Source organism: Chiloscyllium plagiosum, chromosome 29 (genome assembly GCF_004010195.1).
Source record: "Chiloscyllium plagiosum isolate BGI_BamShark_2017 chromosome 29, ASM401019v2, whole genome shotgun sequence".
Taxonomy (NCBI): domain Eukaryota; kingdom Metazoa; phylum Chordata; class Chondrichthyes; order Orectolobiformes; family Hemiscylliidae; genus Chiloscyllium; species Chiloscyllium plagiosum.
The window spans coordinates 22,847,543-22,868,051 of NC_057738.1; the positions used below are offsets into that span (position 1 = coordinate 22,847,543).

Consider the following 20,509-nt stretch of genomic DNA (forward strand, 5'->3'; position numbering starts at 1 on the left):
ATGCAGGACTCCCTCAATACTACTATTAAATGTCAGCCTAAATTACATGGTTTCATGCAGGAATATTTCTTGTACCCACAAATAAGAGTATGAAGTCTAAGACCAGGTCATAAAATTCATTTGTTATTTTTAAAATCTTTCTTCAGATCCTCCTCTAGTTCTCCTAGATTCCTAGACTGAAATGATGTGATCTGTATTCACAATTCCCAAATTTTAGTTTCATGTCTGTTTTGACTACCTATCGCCAACGTTTAGGAAGCATATTAGTTAAATGCATTAAAATTTATGACCGTATGTGCTTCTGAATCAAGCAATACGTTTCCTCAACAACTTTTATAATTAGACTTCAAATTATCTTGTCCTAATTAGATATTGTTCCCATGAAACTATCTCACAAAGAACTTTCCAATATAACCCTTGCAAACAGAGCACAATTTATCTTTGATTCCTCTAATTTACAAAAGATTCAAGGGTGTCTCAGTGGTGAAAAACTTGCTTTTGAGACACAATATGGGTCAAGCACACAATGAATGAACACCGGCATCTCCAAACAATGAATGCTGACACACCAAAACAGCATCAGAGACAGGGCTGCATTGCCTGGGGCAGGTTCCTTGAGATCCACAGTTAAACTGCAGCCTCAAATGGAATTGAAAGGTTCCAGTGCATATATTTAAAGAACAAGGGGCTTTTTCTTGAGGTCCTAACTTCCCAAAAAAACTCCAACTTGTGAAAGAAATGTTCTGATTACTTCCATTTCCAGATATACAACAATCTTGGATATTCTCATATTTGATGACAATTGTCTACAGGATCAGGTGAATAAGAAACTGGTTCAAGCCACTCATTTAGATCAGCATTCTGACTCACAGCAAACATTAGTTGACCTTTAGTGACTTGGTTCACATCAAATGAGATTATCTGCAAATTGATAATAATAACAACAGCATGTACGGCTTGATGTGCTTTTATCACATAAATTTGAAACGGGAGCTTACACAACCTATGGGAAGGATGTTGTGAAACTAGAAAGGGTTGGAGGATTTGAGCTTTAGGGAGAGGCCGAATAGGCTGAGGCTGTTTTCCCTGGAGCTTCGGAGACTGAGGGATGACCTTATAGAGGTTTATAAAATCATGAGGGGCATGGATAGAGTAAATAGACAAGGTCTTCTCCCCGGGGTGGGGGAGCCCAGAACTAGAGGGCATTGGTTTAGGGTGAGAGGGGAAAGATATAAAAGGGATCTACAGGGCAACTTTTTCATGCAGAGGTTGGTGTGTTTATGGAATGAGCTGCCAGAGGAAGTGGTGGAGCCTAGTACAATTGTAACATTCAAAAGGCATCTGGATGGGTATATGAATAGGAAGGGTTTGGAGGGATATGGTCCGGGTGCTGGCAGGTGGGACTAGATTGGGTTGGGATATCTGGTCGGCATGGACGGGTTGGACCAAAGGATCCGTTTCTGACTATGACAATGTTAGCCTTTTTTGAACAGCAGAATCACCTTGAAGAAAGTGATGTCCTAAGACAGAACTAAACTTGTCCAATGCTTACAAGCACACAACTATAACTGCAGCAGATGTAGGAATCTAATCCTCAATTTACTTTCATGGGGAGGGTGACGCACTCTCAACAGAGTCAAGTGGAGATCAATGAGAAGAGCACTACTGTTTTAGTAGCAAATGCAAATCCAAGGTTCTTCCCCCTTACTGTTGGCTCATATTATCAAGATCAAGAGAAATTTGGAAAAACAATAACTGCCACTCATTTTGTTTTTAAATTTATTTGGTTGCGATTTGTTATTTTATATGGTTTTCTGTTAAAGTTGCTTTCTGATCTCCATATAGGATTATAATTTCCTGACCAATTGGTGGGGCAGTGGGGCTAGTAGTATGACAGGAGAAAAATGTCAGGAGGGGAACATGACATCTTCCCCTTACGTTGGCAGCATGAGCTCAAATGGTTCAAATGAGGGCTAGTTCCCATCTTCAGAGGCATTTTGTCTTGATCTGGCGGAGGTGGGCTTGCTGCCTTGTGAGGAGACATTCTCAGTAGGTGCTAGATCCTCTCATCAGTGCTGGGGCATGTGATGAACAGGACTAAAATAAAAAGTCTTTTAACATCATATATGCTTGAAGAAAACTCCCCCCAAAAAAGCAAAAACAAACTACATTAAAGTATACATTGTGCTTTGAGGATTGACATTTTTAAGAAATTCTCGGCTCACGAGCATGAAACTGGTCTGGTTGTATTGGTAAGAAGTAAACATTACACCCTTAAACTAAAGCCACAATATAAATTGAAGGGAAGAAGGTACAAGACAGAAAAAAGTACACTGTTGCAGTTTTATAAAGAATTCCACTGGGTGAATTTTGATATAAAAATACAAAATATATTACATCATTTTACACATTGTGTCAATACATAGATAACAAATTTTACCTCCAGTTCAGTTTCCTGCCGATTAATAGCATCCGTTGACTGATTCAGTTTTTCAAGTTCCCCCTAGAACACAATTATGGAAATGGATTGAAGTTAGAAGCCAAAGAATAAAATAAAATCTGTCCACATTTACAAAAAAAATGCCTAACCACATTGCACCTTTCACCATGTCCAACTCCTGACTAGCATTGCCTCTAAGATTCTAGTGCTATGGACTGCTGACGAGATTCAGGACTCATCGTGACACAATGAAGATCGCGGTGACTCGATGATTATGTTACATGGAACGAAGCTGTCGCCAAATGAGATTAATTTGAGAACGTAATCTGAAACAATGATTGATCACTGTGGTTATGGCACAAATTGAGAAGTCAGCCTTTCGAGATAGATTTCCAGGAGATCTAAAAAGAATTAAAATCTAGCCCATTATATTTCAGCAAGGGCCAAGTTCATGGTCAGAAATTTAGATGCCACCATTAATAACCACCAATCAATCAATTAAATGCCCCTATTTCCAGTCAAAGTGCATTGTTTGTGGGAACATCGATCATATAGAGACATCATGCAGGAGTGGAGGAAACAGCAAAATCTCGGTCACGGCCCACTCACTTGAGGCCGTGATAGATCTAAAGCAAGTCTAGAAATCCTCAAATGCACAAAGATTTGGTATGGAAACTGAAGTTAATATTTTTGATCAGGCAGGTTGAGCATTATACTTAGCCAGAGAGCAAGACAAACAGCACAAGGAAGTCAAGAACTATAAGGCTGAAGATATATACTCCAAAACACACAGTAAAAATGAAAGTCAAAGATTCTCAACTTGCTTGCATTATTGAAACAGCTGCAACAGCGTCTATTAGGATGGAAGCAGAGTGTAGGAAGCCCTAAATCATATTCCTGATGCGAAACGGACTAGTTATTCCAATAACAGTACTCTTTCCTACCACTACAATCATATATTAATGTATTCCACTTCACCGAACATGAAATAAAGTCTTCTGATGGAAACAAGTTGGTTTAAGATACAGTTAAACTGGCTCGTTATTTACAGTAGAGATCACAAACCATACATATGTCATTGGGAATATGTAAGAGGGCACAAAATGGTCTCTGAACAGGGAAGACAGAATTATCAAATGAGTTACAAGCATGCTTTCAAATTTCATCAGTCAGCAGATAGTACAAATGCGATTTTTTTTTTTAGATTTCCTGTGAAAGCAAATTATTTCCAGCAGCTGAGTTGCCTATGAATAACCTTACATACATAAAGGATATGCTAATATCTACCATAAAAATTACTTAAGAAACATGCAAGTCTGTGATGCTCAGTAATGTACTGAATTAAGTCATGAAAGCCTGGCCTAAAAAATGTGATGATGAGTAATTCACACACAAAAATAAACTGAGTGCAGATTAAGGGTCTCTTCGGTGGAGTTTACGAAATATTATTTTGCCAAGATATACAGGAATTGTTAGAGAAACAACATCAAAGCACACAGGGATAGTCAATGTGAAAACAATAGCGAGAAGGTTTTTTCATTTCAAAGGATAGACAGAGATAGAAGAGTCAGTTAAAAAAAAGTTGAAAAGCACGTCTCAGAATGAACAATTAAATCTCCAAAAATCCCTTCATTCTGGGATCAAACACAAGAGAACTGTGGGAACGTGTGCACGTCAATTTCTTTGAAGTGGATGAGAAAACATATTGTTTTTGTTTATAGCTAGAGCAAGCGGATATGTTTTGATTCTATGTCTGATGTTATACGTGAAAAAAAAACTATTTAGGTATTGAAAGGTTAGTTTCCAGTTTATGGGCTGCCAAAGGTGATGGTGTCAGATAATGACCCACATGGATAATGTCATAAGGTGTGAAATACTTCTCAGTAAGAATGATGTCAAACAAGGTGTAGTCCCAGCAGTGAATGATGCTGCAGGAAGAAATGCAAAGAGATTGTGAAGAGGTCTTTGCAGAATTGCTTACAAGATAAGAACTTAGACAGAAATGTTATTGTTTCTGTTCAACACAAGTGAGAAAGGTTTCTGTTCTCTTACACAATAACTGCTTGCACTACAATAGGTTTCTGACATTATAAATTGGTGTTTCAACAGCCCCTAAGACAAAGTTTAATATGTTCACATCTAATGTCACTAGCAAAGTAAGGGTAAAGCAAGTTCATGTGAAGAAGAGACATGGTACTGCATGAAATTAGAGTTCAGTGCTGGTCAGAGGTTCATGGTGAACATAAAGACTTAAAGGAGAAGAATATGGCTGGAGCTGTTATTGAGAGACTAGGTGCACTCATATATTTTATAATGTAAAGGTGCCAGTGTTGGACTGGGGTGGTCAAAGTCAGAAATCATACGACAACTAGGTTATAATCCATCAGGTTTATTTGAAATCACAAGCTTTCGGAGTGCTCCCACTTCATCAGTCTGACTTCACCTGACAAAAAGAGCAGTGCTCCGAAAGATGTGATTTCAAATAAACCTGTTGGACTATACCTCATGAGGATGAGAAAGAGACTCCTCCACTACTCTGTAAATCATTGACTTCAAAAAAGAAATCTAACAGAGAGGGAGCATGATAAAACCTCCAACCATCCAATCCTTCCTTCAGGCCAAGGTGAAAGTTACAAAGAAACTGAATGTTTGCCAGTATCCCAGAATCCACTGGGATTGAGTGGGTCAGGGTCTTTGGTTCAGACTAATCCATGTCCCACCATTACGTTGATTTGATAGCCAAAGTTCAGATTTGACACAGTGATGCTGAGACAACAGAATCAAGCTTATGGAAAAGAAAGATGTCATGCAAACAGAGGGGCTCTTATGGTGGGCTGGTAATGACCCTATCTCTGGGCTAGAAACTCCAGGTTCAAATCCCCTTGATGTGTTAACCATGGATGAAGCATTTGTAAACTGGCCAAAAGAAGGTTGATTGCCAGCCTGTCAATCATTCAGTATGCCCTTCAGTGGACAAAGAATGGGAATGTTTTTCCTGGTCAGCGATCCTGCAAAAAGCAATGGCAAACCTTTGCAATCAGTCCATTGCCCAAAAGCATAGATCAATCCAACAGAAATTAATGGCATATCCTTTGGGAATGTGGAGGAGGAAAGATGTCCTCAAAAGTTGGCCTTTAATTATTTAGTAACAAATTATATTTTTATTAAACATATACTGGTGTTAAGAAAAAAAACTAATTCTTTTGGAACTAATCAGTGATTATCATAAAAGAACAATTATGCAATGTGACCTTCAACATTTTCTAGTGCTTCAGTCATATCGTGGTCTAGGAACATTTACCATTTTAAATTTTAATGCATAAGTTAAGTGAGGAGGGTGTAGCATATTGCAAGATCCCACATTTAGCTATATTGCCCTCTCTGTTGGGGAGATGAGAGTAAGATTAGTTTTAATAACGGTTGCCAGCAGGTCAGCATGGTGGAACTTTCATCTTAGTGCAAGACACAGATTAAATTGAATTTCTCCTACTCATGAACAGTTTGAATTAACATGCAGCTGTACCTCGAATAATTTGCAAAAAAAAAAACTTGCATTGCAAAGTTTGGCGCGAATTAACCAACAGAAAATGATGCAATGTTTATTCATCCTCAAACATTAGAACATTGAAAATCAAAGAATGAAAGAGATTATCGGGCATAAAACTGGTCTGTGGCAGAAGGACGAAACAGGCTCACAGCAAAATCATCAGTCATTTTAGGTTGTGCATACTTTCAGCTTTGGAAGGGATTGGAAAGAACAAAGGGTTGGAATAATCAGTAACCAATCCACCACATATTTTACATCCTTCTGCAACCATTAAGGTGGAAGGTCTGCTCACTTATCCATATGGTAGAAAGTGGGAAATATCAGAAGTTGGAAGATTGATGAAAACATAAAAATCAAGAAAGGTGTCAAAGGGTACCTGTCCATTGTAACTCTTCGAACCTTAAGGATATGTTGCCATGGAGCATTAATACTCAGTAACACTACTGTTTTTTGTCACACCTTTTAGATTGAGAGACAAGTGACAGCTTAGTATTTTTAATTTATTAATAGGCTGCGGGCATTGCTAGTAAAGTCAGTATTCATTGTCCAACCCCAATTGCACTCAAGAAGCAGCGAGGCACCTTCTTGAGGGATTGCCATTGTTGTAAAGTAGATACTGCCAGGATTTCCAGCCCAGAGACAGTGGAGGAATGACCTATGGTTCCATGTCCATATTTTGCGGCCTAGAAGAGAAAATGCAAGTGATAGTGTTCCTGTGTTCTTCCAGGTGGATGGATTTATGGGTTTACAACATGATGGCACAAGGACCATGGGGCGTAACTGCAGTAATGTGTGGAAATCAATAATTCTGGTGGAATCCAAATGAAGCATCGATAGGCAATTTGTTGTTGAGTTACTGCCACTGATAGCACTGTTAACAACACCTTCCATCACTTTGATGATGATCATGGAGAGTAGATTAATGGGATGTTAACTGGTCTGATTGGATACGTCCCTTTTGCAAATAGCATATATCTGAGCACTTTTCCACAATGGTGGATAGAGGACAGTGTTGAAGGTGAATTGGAAGTGCTTGAGATTCAGGTGTGGATAGCTCTGAACCACAAAATCTTCAGTATCAGGATGTTACTGAGGTCTTCACTAGGTCAGCTGTTTCACAATATCACATGAGCTGAATTAAATTGTCTGAAAGCAGGAAGTGTAAGGAATTTTCCAAGGTGGATAACCATCAGAACGTCAGACTCAAGATGATTGCAAATTCTTCAGTCTGGCCTTTTGCATTGGTGCCTGAATGTTATGGTAATGGGCTGGATTCAAACTTGTCCCAATAAGATGAACAGATGGGTTGATACTTAACTTACAGTGTTATAGAATTATACAGCACAAAAACAGACCCTTCAGTCTAACCTGTCTGCGCCAACCAAATATCCTGAACAGATCTCGTCCCATTTGCCAGCATTTGGCCCATATCTCTCTAAACCTGTCCTATTCATGAATCTATCCATATGCCTTTTAAATGATGTAAATATCTCCGCCTCCACCATTTCCTTTGATAGCTCATTCCATACATGCAGCACTCTCTGTGTGAAAACATTACCCCTCAGGTCCCTTATAAATCTTTCCCTTCTCACCTTAAACCTTTACTTTCTAATTTTGCACTCCCCTACCCGGAGAAAAAGCCCTTGGCTATTAACCATGCCCCTCATGATTTTATAAAGCCTCTGTAAGGTCACCCCTCAGCCTCTAACCTCAAGGCAAAAAGCACCTTTGTATTCAGCCTCTCCCTATAGCTAAAACTTTTCAAACCCAGCAACACCCTTGCAAATCTTTTCAGAACCCTTTCAAGTTTAATAACATCTTCCCTATAGCAGGAAGACCAGAATTGATCGCAGTAGTCTAGAAATGGCCTCAGCAATGTCCTGTGTATCTGCAACATGAATTCCCAACTCCTATACTTAATACACTGACCAATGAAGGCAAGCCAAATGCCTTCTTCATCATCCTGTTTACCTTTGACGCCACTTTCAAGGAACTATGCACCTGCACCCTTAGGTCTCTTTATTCAGCAATACTCCCCAAGGCCTTACCATTATCTGTATAAGTCCTGCCCTCATTTGCCTTACCAAAATGCAATATTTTACATTTGTCTAAATTAATAGAAATTTAGAAAATCTAAATAGACAAGGTGTTTTTCCTGGTGTGGGGAGTCCAGAAGTAAAGGGCATAGATTTAGTGTAACAGGGGAAAAGTTTAACAGGGATGTAAGGGGCAAGTTTTTCACGCAGAGGGTGGCGTGTGTATGGAATGAGTTGCCAGAGGAAGTAGTGGAGACTGGTACAATTACAGCATTTAAAAGGCATCTGAAAGGAAGTGTTGAGAGGGATATGGGCCAAGTGCTGGCAAATGGGACTAGATTAGGTTAGGTTATGGTTGGCATGGACGAGTTGGACTGAAGGGTCTGTTTCTGTGCTGCACATCTCGATGACTCTAGACTCAATCTGCCACTCCTTGACCCATTGGCCCAACTGATCAAAGTCTCATTGTACACTGAGATAATGTTCTTCACTGTCCACTATACCACCTATTTTGGTGTCATCTGCAAACTTGCTAACTATACCTCCCATATTCACATCCGAATCATTTATATAAATGATGAAAAGTAGTGGACCCAGCACTGATCCTTGTGGCAATCCACTGGTCACAAGCCTCCAGTCCGAAAAGGAACCCTCAACACCACCCTCTGTCTACTACCTTCAAGCCAATTTTGTACCCAATTGGCTGGCTCTCCCTGGATCCCATGTGATCTAATCTTACTAGCCAGTCTACAGTGCGGAACCTTGTCTTGCTGAAGTCCATACAGACAAGGTCTACCGCTCTGCCTTGATCAGTCTTCTTTGTCACCTCTACAAAACAAAAACTCAATCAGGTTAGTAAGACTTGATCTGCCATGCACAAAGCAATGTTGACTAGCCCTAATCAGCCCTTGCCTTTCCAAATACACATAAATCCTGTCTATCAGGATCCCCTCTAACAACTTAGCAACCATTAACATCAGGCTCACCGGTCTATAGTTCCTTGGCTTTCCTTACCACCATTCTTAAATGTAATAGCACTTGAAATTCTGATTGTTTGATTTTGTTTCTGACCCAAGTTGCAAATCAACCCAAAGGACCGGAAGTTTCAAACTCGTTGAACCAAAAATGAATCAGTATAGATTAGATTACTTACAGTGTGGAAACAGGCCCTTCGGCCCAACAAGTCCACACCGCCCCGCCGAAGCGCAACCCACCCATACCCCTACATTTATCCCTTACCTAACACTACGGACAATTTAGCATGACCAATTCACCTGATCTGCACATCTTTGGACTGTGGGAGGAAACCGGAGCACCTGGAGGAAACCCACGCAGACACGGGGAGAACATGCAAACTCCACACAGTCAGTCGCCCGAGTCAGGAATTGAACCCGGGTCTCTGGCGCTGTGAGGCAGCAGTGCTAACCACTGTGCCACCATGCCGCCAGTATGTTTCACGGTCAGAGACCATCTGTCAGTGGTTAATAACGACACTACATTCTGTTTAACTTTGCACATTTAGCGATTATCATATGGAATTCCACTATTTATGGGGGGGGGGGGGAGCGAGTCTGTGGCCGGAAAAGTTAGGAATGTGGAAGTTTTTCGAAAACAAACTTTCCTTCCAGTCAGATTGAGGGTTGGAAAAGATCTGGGTGAAGTGTGTTTGTGGGTAGCTCAGAATGCAGTTGAAGGGTAGAGGGAGGGATAGTCTAGGGCAACGTGGTGGAGGTTAGAAGAGTGCAGAGGTCACAGGAGAAAACATGAGGGAGAGAGGAGGTCATCTGATTGATCACAACAAGGTTTGCTACAGGTAGCAATCTTCCTCCTCTCAGGCCATTAGCACTGCTTCAAAATGAACAGCACCACAAGGTTTATCAGCTCTCACCTCCCTCCAGATGCTGGGTTTGCTGAGACAAACCTATAGCAATTAAATTATGGTCTCCATTATACAGAAGTTGTTGTTAAACTTGAAAGAATGCAGAAAAGACTTACAAGGATGTTGCTGGGGTTGGAGGATTTGAGCTACAGGGAGAAGCTGAATAGGCCGGGGCTGCTTTCCCTGGAGTATCACAGGCTGAGGGGTGACCTTGTTGAGGTTTATAAAATCATGAGGGGCACGGATACAGCATATAGCCAAGGTCTTTTCTCCAGGATAGGGGAGTCTAAAACTAAAGGGCATAGGTTTAAGGTGAAAGGGGAAAGCTTTAAAAGGGACCTGAGGGACAATTCTTTCACAGAGGGTGGTACGTGTATGGAATGAACTGCCACAGAAAGTGGTGCAGGCTGGTACAATTACAACATTTAAAAGACATCTGGATGGATATCCGAATAGGAAGGATTTAGAGGGATATGGGCCAAATGCTGGCAAACGGGACTAGATTTATTTAAGATATCTGGTCAGCATAGACGAGTTGGACCTAAGGGTCTGTTTCCATGCTGTATAATTCTATTACTCTAACTTCAAAGCATCTGAAAATAGAGCCTTATTTAAATACTTGAACACTGATCTGCCTCTCTGAGCAGATTGTTTGATGCATCCATTTCTCATGTAAGTCAGAAGTGGGCACATGAATGGCTGCTGGGATTGGGCACCACATATATTGATTCAACACAACCCCTGACGCAATTTCACCTACTACTATAGGAAAAGGAGTTATAAAATTTCTCCCACATAACTGCAATGGGACACAAAACAAGAACTGTCACATTACATAACTTTGTTAAAAATCACACAACACCAGGTTATAGTCCAACAGGTTTAATTGGAAGCACTAGCTTTCAGAGCTCCACTCCTTCATCAGGTGGTTGTGTTGTTGCAAAGTTATAAACTGACTTTCTAATGTCACAGAACAGAAGTCACAAATAGAAGACAGTTTTCAGTCAGTCTCCTTTCAAGACTTTGCCACTAATTCATATTTCAGAATGTTGAGATCTTTGAAATCAGTGCATGCTTATAAAAGTACTCTAACTCACTTGGTACAAATTCAAAGAATATTCTGGAATCACAGAACAGTTCCAGCACAGTTCCAACAGCCTCCATTCACAGTCTCTGTCCAGGTTCCAACTCTCCAGAAGAGCACGTGATCTAATCCCACTTTCTCTTGAAGGAGAAAACCGATTTACCATCACTGAAGTCCTTCTTTAAATGGAATCACTCGCATAAATCTTTTCCACACTTTCTCTAAAGATAGCGTCGGAAGATTATTTTGATAGAAGTAGTGTTCTATCAAGTAGTTGAAAGGGTTATAGGCAAAAAGCACGAGATAAGCACTAATTCGTTAATGATGCACATTTGAAGAGCTGGTGCAGCCACAACGGGCCAAATGGCCTCCTTCTGTGCCATGGTGGTTCTGTGATGCTATGCCACAGCCTTCCTAAAGCGCAATGGCCATTCCTAGAGATTCCAAAGGCTGAACATCCCGAAGGATTTCAGCAAAAACAGTTAATTCTAGCTGCCTATGTGGTTGTCTTTTCATGCCTTTCTTGGAAGACACCCTGTCCCTTCTACCAAAGATATTACAGTTAGATTTGTCCTCATTGATTAGACACAATTTAAATCATATAACCAGCTTAGCTCAAAATCTTTGCATTTTAACACATGTTTGAGCTAGCTAACTAAATACACTGATAAATCCCATCCATGAAATTTGTGGGTTAACAATTCCTCAGTTTCAGAAACAGAGGTCAGTAAATTATTAACTATTTAATTTCCTTTTCAACTCATACAGCATTTATTTCAGAGATAGCAAATCAAATGCAGAAAATGTCAAGATTCATACAAGACTGACATGCAAGATAAATCCCTGACATACTCCTCAATGTGAAATGACATGAACTGTTCTGATTCCACAGTTGCGTCGTGTTTTTATCATACAGTGTTACTGAACAAAAATGGCAGCAAGTTTAACTTTGCACAGGCTGCGCTTCACTCACCACGCAGTAAGCTATTAACAGCATTTTGTAAGTGTGGTGCCCAGATAAGTAGCATATCACAATTCTGCAGTAACCACCAAACTGCAGCAGCAACAATGAGGTAATGAGGGAAAGATTAGATCTTTTTCTCAAAATTAAAAACATAAGGGTTTAAAAGACTCAGTGGAGATTTGAAAATTGAACAACAGCAACAAAAAAAACACCCAAAAATGTGCCCACAAGTCGTTTCACTGTTACTAGATGTTAAGTGATTGTTGGAGTTCTGTAATGCTTTGATAAAGCTCTTGAATATTTTCCTGACCCTAACTTTTCCTTAGCCCAAATCCTCAAACCAGCAAGGATGAGGTGATGGCATTCACAGCTAACTCCTCTCATACAGAATCAGATTTAGCTACAAGCTTCACATAAGATCACACAATAATCAGTTATTGATTCTGATGAATCAAATTGGATGGTGTGTCGTTACACAGCCTCTGTGGCTTCTGCTCATTGGGTTTTTGTTTTCAGATTCAGATAATAAGGACAACTGGACGGATTGTGATCTTAGCACCAGAAATGGAATTTAGGAAGAGGACACAAAGGTTCACAAAGCCAGCTAGCATAACAAGCCATTTTCCTCAGAGACAAAAACAGCAGAAGGACTGCTCACTCATAAGCAGTAGGTAGCTAGTTAAGCTAAATTAATTGGCTATTTACAGAGGTTGTCTGGAATTTTCCAGTCAGCAGGCAGGCTCCCCATGGTTATGGGAACTTGTTCAGCTGCTAGGAGACCAGCCAAGGCAGGCTTCAAGGCCTATTTTCCTGACCACTGGCATTCCTGTGGAAGAATTTCCCCCTCCTTCTTATGGTCAGGTTTAATGAGCCTGTCCACTGTCCTTAACTGGACAGCAACCATGCCCTCTGGCGACTAATGGGTTAACCCAGAGAAAAGTATCCTGCTTTCTACGGAATGCAGGGTTGCAGCCTAAATTTGGCTCTAACATCACAGTCCTGACCCAAAAGTGAAACTTGTCTCTCTGAACACATTGGCATTTGGGAATTTTAAGTGCTGAAATAGATTAATAATAAATTGCATCGATATTGAAGCTTCAAATATTCTAACGTGCTTCACAAGCAATTAAATGCTTTTGAAGGAAGATCACGGGGTTTTAAATGCAGAGGAGCATGGCAGGCATTTTGCAAACAGCCAGACCCCACAAAACAGTACAACAACAAATAATGAGACAATCTGTTTTGACAGCAGTCGAGGGATAGACATTGGCCAGGATGCCAAGAATTCCCCTGCCTTTCTTCAAAACGTGGCACAGAATCCTTTCCATCCACCCACGCAAGAAGCTACACAAGTCTAGGTTTAATGGACAGAACCTTGCACAGCACAGGACTGCACTGAAGTTTCAGTCAATTTTGTGTCCAAGTCTCAGCAGTTGGGCTTAATGACAATTTGCAATGCCGAAATAGATGCAATAGCATTGTAGGAAAAGTTAATTAAGTCTGCAACACCACAGTCGTTATAGCCCACTGGCCAAAACCCAGAAGGTACAGGCATTACAGGAACACTGCTTGGGAAAAGCAAGAGAGATTAGGAGTCAAGGAGAAATGCAAAAGAAAGCATAAAAATGCAATAAGGTGAGTGGATAGAATACCACAAAATCAGATCATTATGCTCAACTAGTTTGTGCAGTTTATACTCCACATAAGCTTCCTCATATTCTACTAATCACATAGTCATAAAGTCATTGAGTATGAAAACACCTTCGGTCCAGCCAGTCCATGCCAACCATTATCCCAAACTAAACAAATAGCACCTGCCTGCGCTTGGCCCATATCTCTCCAAATATTTTTTATTCATGCACTTATCTAAACGTGTTTTAAATGTTGCAACTCTAACTGCATCCATCCCTTCCTCAGAGTCACTTTGTGTCAATAAATTGCCCCTCATGTCTTTTTTTAAAATCTTTCTCCTCTTACCTTAAAAATATGGCCCCTAAGTCTTGAAATCCCTCAACCTAGGGAAAAGACCCCCGCCATTCACCTGATCTATATCCCTCATGATTTTACAAACGTCTACAAAGTCATCCTTCAACCTCCTACTTTCCCAGTGAAAAAGTCCCAGCCTATCCAGCCTCTTCATAATTACTCAAACATTGCTGGTAACATCCTGGTAAATGTTTTCTGCTTAATAATACCACTCCTATAACACAGTGACCAGAACTGGACACAGTACTCCATGAGAAGCCTCACCAATATCTTGTACAAGCTCGACATGACATCCTAACTCCTGTACTCGAAGGATTGAGCAATGAAGGTAAGCACACAAAACACCTTCTTAACCATCCTGTCTATATGTGATGCAAACTTCAAAGAATTCGGTACCGAACCCCAAGGTCTCAGTTCTACAACACCACATTGGGCGCTATGTTTAATTGTATAAGTCCTGCCCTCATTTTAGCATTTCCGAATGTTTTGATCTCCCTTGGCTCTCACATGTTCATCTAGGTTCCTTGTGAAAGTATGTAAGTTATTCACCTTAACCTCCTGAGTTCCACTTTCTAAGCATTCCAAATTTGGATTTATTGGTTAACTAGCTTGTATTTATCACCTTGGATTTTGGATTCTCCCACAGATGGCCTAAATCTACCCTATCCAATCCATTTATAATTTTAAAGATCACCATCACTTTCCATTCTGTCCCTTTTCGAAACACTGAGCCTCAACCGTGTTCAGTCTTTCCTGCTAGTCTTCATCTGAGTTCTTATAGCAGGCCTACAGATTTCCACCCATACCCTCCCACTCCCCCTCCCCTCCCCTAACCACCACCACCTACACGCACACACTTTATTCAGTGCTTGAGATACAAAAGAGAATTTCTAAGCCACAGTTGGATCACATAAAGAATCAGTACCAAGACCTTTCTGTTCCTAATAATGATGGATGAGAAAAGTGAGACAGAAAATACTAGGTTCAATGGTGTTCATGGATGACATTGAGCTATAGAGTGGGCATGAAGACATCATGACCAAGTCTCTAGAGAAAAACACTGAAAAGAAGTCATGCAGATCAGTGGATGAAGGGCTTTTGCCTGAAACGTCAATTTTCCTGCTCCTCGGATGCTGCCTGACTTGCTGTGCTTTTCCAGTACCACACTCTTGACTATTATAAACAATGCTAATCTTATATACAAAATGACACTCTACTTCTGAGCTAAAAAGCCCAGAATCTAATTTTACCTGACCCTGAGGTGTGCCATACATAAATGAACAATTTACTAAAAATACTCATAAAAGAACAGATAGAATTTCAGAATTACACACACTAGAAAACTTAGCAGCAAATTTAGAAACATTATTGTAAGAGACGATAGTAAGAGAAATAATAGAAAATAATCCCAAGACAGAAGTTGCTAATTTAAAAATACATCATGGATCTGAAAGGCTAAATGATGCTTAATTAACCCAAAATAGTCTCTGCAGAAGTAAAAGGAAGGAGTCAACAATGATAATGTAGTAGATGCAATGTTTTTACCTTTTTAAATAGGTCTTTTGATAAGGTACAACATAGCAGACTCATGACAAACATTATCGATGTTGCAACACATGGACTAGAAAAGCAATCTGCTATCTAGTCAGCTAAGAGTAGTGGCAAAGTGTCGTTATTCAGTTTAGACGAATATAGAAGGTGATTTTTCATTAGGAACAGTGTCATTCAAACGCATGATATAGTCGTGTATGTGTAAGTCTTTGGTTCGTTTGGATAGAGTCAAACTCTAATATTGCTTTTTTTCCTTGAAATGCTACTGTACAAATCCAAACAGTGATTGACTATGTACATATGAAGTTTTATGAATAAAGTATATTTTTGAAATTAAAAAGGAACAGTGCTGAGACCATTTGTTATTTTAAATTTACACTAATGACATGGTTTAACATCAAGTAATTCTTAACAGAATTGTGAATACCTTGGAACTATGTTGCCACCTTCACTGTCACTGGCTCCAAATCTTGGAGTTTCTTCATAAGAACACAATCCCTGCACCTCAAAAGACTGCAGTGGTTTAAGAAGCCAGTTCACCACCACCTTCGCCAGGGCGATTAGAAGTGGGCAATAAATGTTGATCTAGCCAGCCACGCACATGTCCCATGAACAAATTAAAACAAGGTTTCTCTCACTTAAATGTCTGTCCAATGAATCACGGAGTTAGATGAATTTTCAATGCTGACCTGTCTGGGCTAGAAAGGGAGGATGGCAGAGAAAGGGAACCATAATTAGCTAAGAAAAGGGACCTCTGACCAGGATTCCTGCTCATGACTATAGTTTGTGCGTGTTATAGTGAGGATAGGACACTGCCCACCCAGCCCCCATCAACCACCATTAAATCACTCGCTAACTCACTGTGTTCAGTTGAGTTGCCAAATAGAAAGAAGCTCCATGTGTTCACTCATGTTGTCTTTATTCTTCCTAATTTATTTGTTTTAAATCTACTGCTGCTACACAGCAAGGCAGTCAATTTGTTAAAACTGTCATTTACATCAAGATAAGGAAAGGTTATTTGGTGCATGCAATGTCATTGCCTAAATGTTATTCCTATCAGTGTTTGTGATGCTGTAGCAGATTAAACTTAACACAAGTTATTGGTGTCTTGTTTGAGCTCTGATCATGGGTTTTACAGCCTTAAACACTGGCTGATAACTAGCAAGTATAGAATCACCTCTTTTAGACTGGCCGCTTGGGTTATTTGTCAGACTAGAACAATCTAGTTTTTCATGATGTAATGGCCTTCCCTTTGTATTGCACTACCATTTCAAAGTAGTACTACTGCTTCAGAATTTTGGGCAGTCGAAAACAGCAAGGTATTTTAATAATACCCATATTAATTGTAATTTATCAAAAATAAATTTAGTAAAACAATAGTTTTTTGGGGTGAGTGCCATTGTTTCCATTTCCTGTACTGTTAACCAATATACTGGGTGCATGGCGTGTTTTCTGTGGCCACGCAGGAATGACATTCCAATCACAAGTCTAACGATGTGAACGTCCTCGTAGATTATCAACACAACAGACTCTAAACAGCAGAATGGACCATTATCATGTGGGCAAAATTGTTGACTATATTATTGTTAACTAGTAGCAAGTATACTAGGATCATTTCAGCATTATCGTCCCAAACTTTCACAGCTGAATACTTCAATTGAATAACTACGATGTCTCCAAGATGGCCATTATTTTTATATGCATTGCAACTTCTAGCAATAATACATACCTCAGAGTGAATGATAGCTGCAATCTAATTGAGGGCTTCATGTAAGTTATTGGATTTTAGAGATAGATGCAAAAAGATCCAGACAAGACGAACTGCAGCCAGCTGGATGTTAGAGGTCATTTGCTTTTGTTTTATTAACTAAGTTATGCTGAAGTAAAATATTGCAAATGCTAGCAATCTGAACCAGAAATTGAGAATGCTGGAAATTCAGCAGGTCAAAAAGCATCTGTCAAGGAACAAACAGCTAACTTTTCAGCTAGTGACACTTCTGCAAATGTTAACACTGTTTCTTGCCTTATCTGTAGTGTTATGTCCAAATCTAGCTCCAATTTGTTTGGAAAGACATGCAGGGTTATAGAGATGAAGCTTTGATTCCGCAGAATGATCCCAGTGCTGGAAGGTTAAACTACGATGATATATTATATGGAGCAGTATGGTTTCACCTTGCCTGCTAAGAATTATGAAGTGGTCTAATGGGGGTGCTGAAGATGATGAAAGAGTTAGATTGGATACCATTGCATTTTACACGAGCTCTGCACAAAGGCAAGTCCTTGTCTCATTTTCTTCTGATGTTTCACCCTGAGCAAATTTTCTTGGCAGCTTTGTCGGTGGTGGTTTGCCATTGTTTAGCACATGCAGGAATACAGTGGGAGGCAGATACAAAGTCTACATCAACCAGAGAGGGAAACAAAAACCCAGGCTATTGCCTGACTTATATATTGGCCATCTAGACAACCGACTTAACTGGTCCCTTCACTGTTAAAGAGAAACTATTTCCTCTGCTGGTCAGTCTGAACGAGACAAGGGAATACTTAATCTGGAGTTTCAGGGATGATCTCAGAATGCATTCCTTTACCAGAGATAACTGAAATTTGGATCATTCTTCTCAAAAAGGCTGGCATGGTTCAGTCAATTGAAAGCTTCAAAATGGAGGTTGATCGATTTTTGTTCAGCAAACATTTTAAGGGGTTATTTTCCAGATGGTTCTGACTACATAACCAACTCTATGAGGATCTACTACACAGTATCCAGTGTTAGCAGAAAGAGTGTCAGCCTTTTAAAATCAGCTTCATCCATTCAATTTTGCTCATTTTAAACATAGAGATAAAGAACCTTATTGCTCAATTCTATTCAGTCCACTTTGTCATGGAACAATTCTAGGAATGCAGAAAATTCCCTCCTATTCCAAACAGCTGTGGATGTAGGAGGTCAACAGAACATTTCACAACCAAGATGGATGGATTTTTCTGAGGATATGTTAAGGATTGCGGAACTAAGGTGGACTTGGGGAGTCAGGATTCAGGTCATACATGAGTTAAATGAATGGTAGAACAAACTCAAGGAGGTGAATGTGCAGGAGAAAAAGGAAGGGGCTGGAACTTATTTAATAGACAGCTCAAAACAGCGATCAGACGACTGGTTTTTGTGCTGTACGGTTCGCTAAATTCCCCTAATGGTACAAATATTAACTTAACTCAAACCAAAAACAACAGTCCTGAACCTGGTTCCTCTTTCAGGCGCACCTTAAAGAAATTCAGATGTGAAAATTCAGCATTAACTCCATAAATGATGAGGATACAATGATACTAGGAAAGGGGTTATCAGCAGCAATGACAGCCCCTTAAAATTTGATACAAGGACTTTAAAAATGAAAATGAAGAAACTGTGGATAGGTTAAAAGCATGTGTATTTACAGCAAAGGAACAGAGTACTATATTGGATGCCCCAAAGAAACTAATATTGATTCAGAATTGCAAATCTAATAATATTGAAAAAAAAAGCCATTCAGCACTAGTGAAACAAAATAATGGCACGAAAGGGCAACATATCACTAGGATCACACTGTTTTCATTCTAGGCATTTAAAAAAAGTAGGTGGAAACATTGTAGATGCCCTAATTATGATCTTTCAAAGTTCAGGCAATTCAGGAACTAAATTGGAAAATTGTGCATGCTATTCTACTCCAAGAGAAAACATGGAATTATAGACTAGCTAGCCTAAAATTTTTGGCCAGAAAATTATTACTATAATTAGCACGGAGAAAATGTTCAGATTTTAAACAGGAGTGTCAATAATATCTTGGACAGATACAAAAGTCAAAAATCTGGGTGAAATGCTGGCCTTTATATCTAGAGAATTAGAATAGAAAAGGATTAGAATCATGCGGCAGATATACAAAGCCCTGGTTACACCATAGTTGGAGTGCACAACCCCTAAAGTAGCATATTTGGGGATTTGTTAGAATGACATCTGGATTTCAGAAATTGAATAATGAAGACGTTTACACAAATCCCGGTTACATTTCAAGCAATTTGGAATGTTATAGGGTCATTTGATCAAAGTTTCAAATTATTAAATTGGAACAGATAAGGTGGGCAGGGAGAAACACTGGTTAAGGAAAATGAGAATTAAATGACGTCGTCTATAATTTTTAAGCCAGGTCCTTCAGGAATGAAGTTAGGAAAGCTATGCTGACACACTTTACAAACTCTCTTCTGCAAAGTGATTAATATCACACCAATTGTTAATTTTAAATCTCAGGTTAATAGATATTAAGGGATATGGAGAAATTGCAGATCTATGGAGCTAGATCACGGTGGCATGGTGGCTCAGTGGTTAGCACCGCTGCCTCACAGCACCAGGGTCCCAAGTTCGATTCCAGCCTTGGGGGACTGTCTGTGTGGAGTTTGCACAATCTCCCTGTGTCTGTGTGGGTTTTCTCCGGGTGCTCTGGCTTCCTCCCACAGACCAAAGATGTGCAGGTCAGGTGGATTGACCATGCTAAATTGGCCATAGTGTTAGGTGCATTAGTCAGAGGGAAATGCGTCTGGGTGGGTTACTCTTCGGAGGTTCGGTGTGGACTTGTTGGGCCAAAGGGCCTGTTTCCACACTGTAGGGAATCTAATTTAATCATAGAACAGCTATGATTTAAACTGGATTTTGGAAGCAGATTAAGGGCCCATCTGGCCTACTCCTCATGTTCCTAAACAGAATCTAAAAAAGATGTTAGTTACAGTAATCCCAGCACAAAAAAATTCCAAACACTCAGCATCTGTCCAAAAAGGTAACGCATTCCATAATTATAGAACATAGAACATAGAACAATACAGCGCAGTACAGGCCCTTTGGCCCTCGATGTTGCGCCGATCCAAGCCCACCTAACCTATACTAACCCACTATCCTCCATATACCTATCCAATGCCCGCTTAAATGCCCATAAAGAGGGAGAGTCCACCACTGCTACTGGCAGGGCATTCCATGAACTTACGACTCACTGAGTGAAGAACCTACCC

At 39.9% G+C, this 20,509-nt stretch overlaps 1 protein-coding gene across 1 annotated transcript in view; it reads right to left on the bottom strand.

The window, feature by feature from the left end:
* Positions 1-20,509, bottom strand: part of sh3bp5b (SH3-domain binding protein 5b (BTK-associated)) — a 70,031-nt gene that overhangs the window by 43,116 nt on the left and 6,406 nt on the right. Inside the window, exon 2 of the mRNA XM_043719268.1 lies at positions 2,441-2,503. Within this exon, the coding sequence (XP_043575203.1) occupies positions 2,441-2,503 (63 nt within the window). The remainder of the gene's footprint in view (positions 1-2,440; positions 2,504-20,509) is intronic.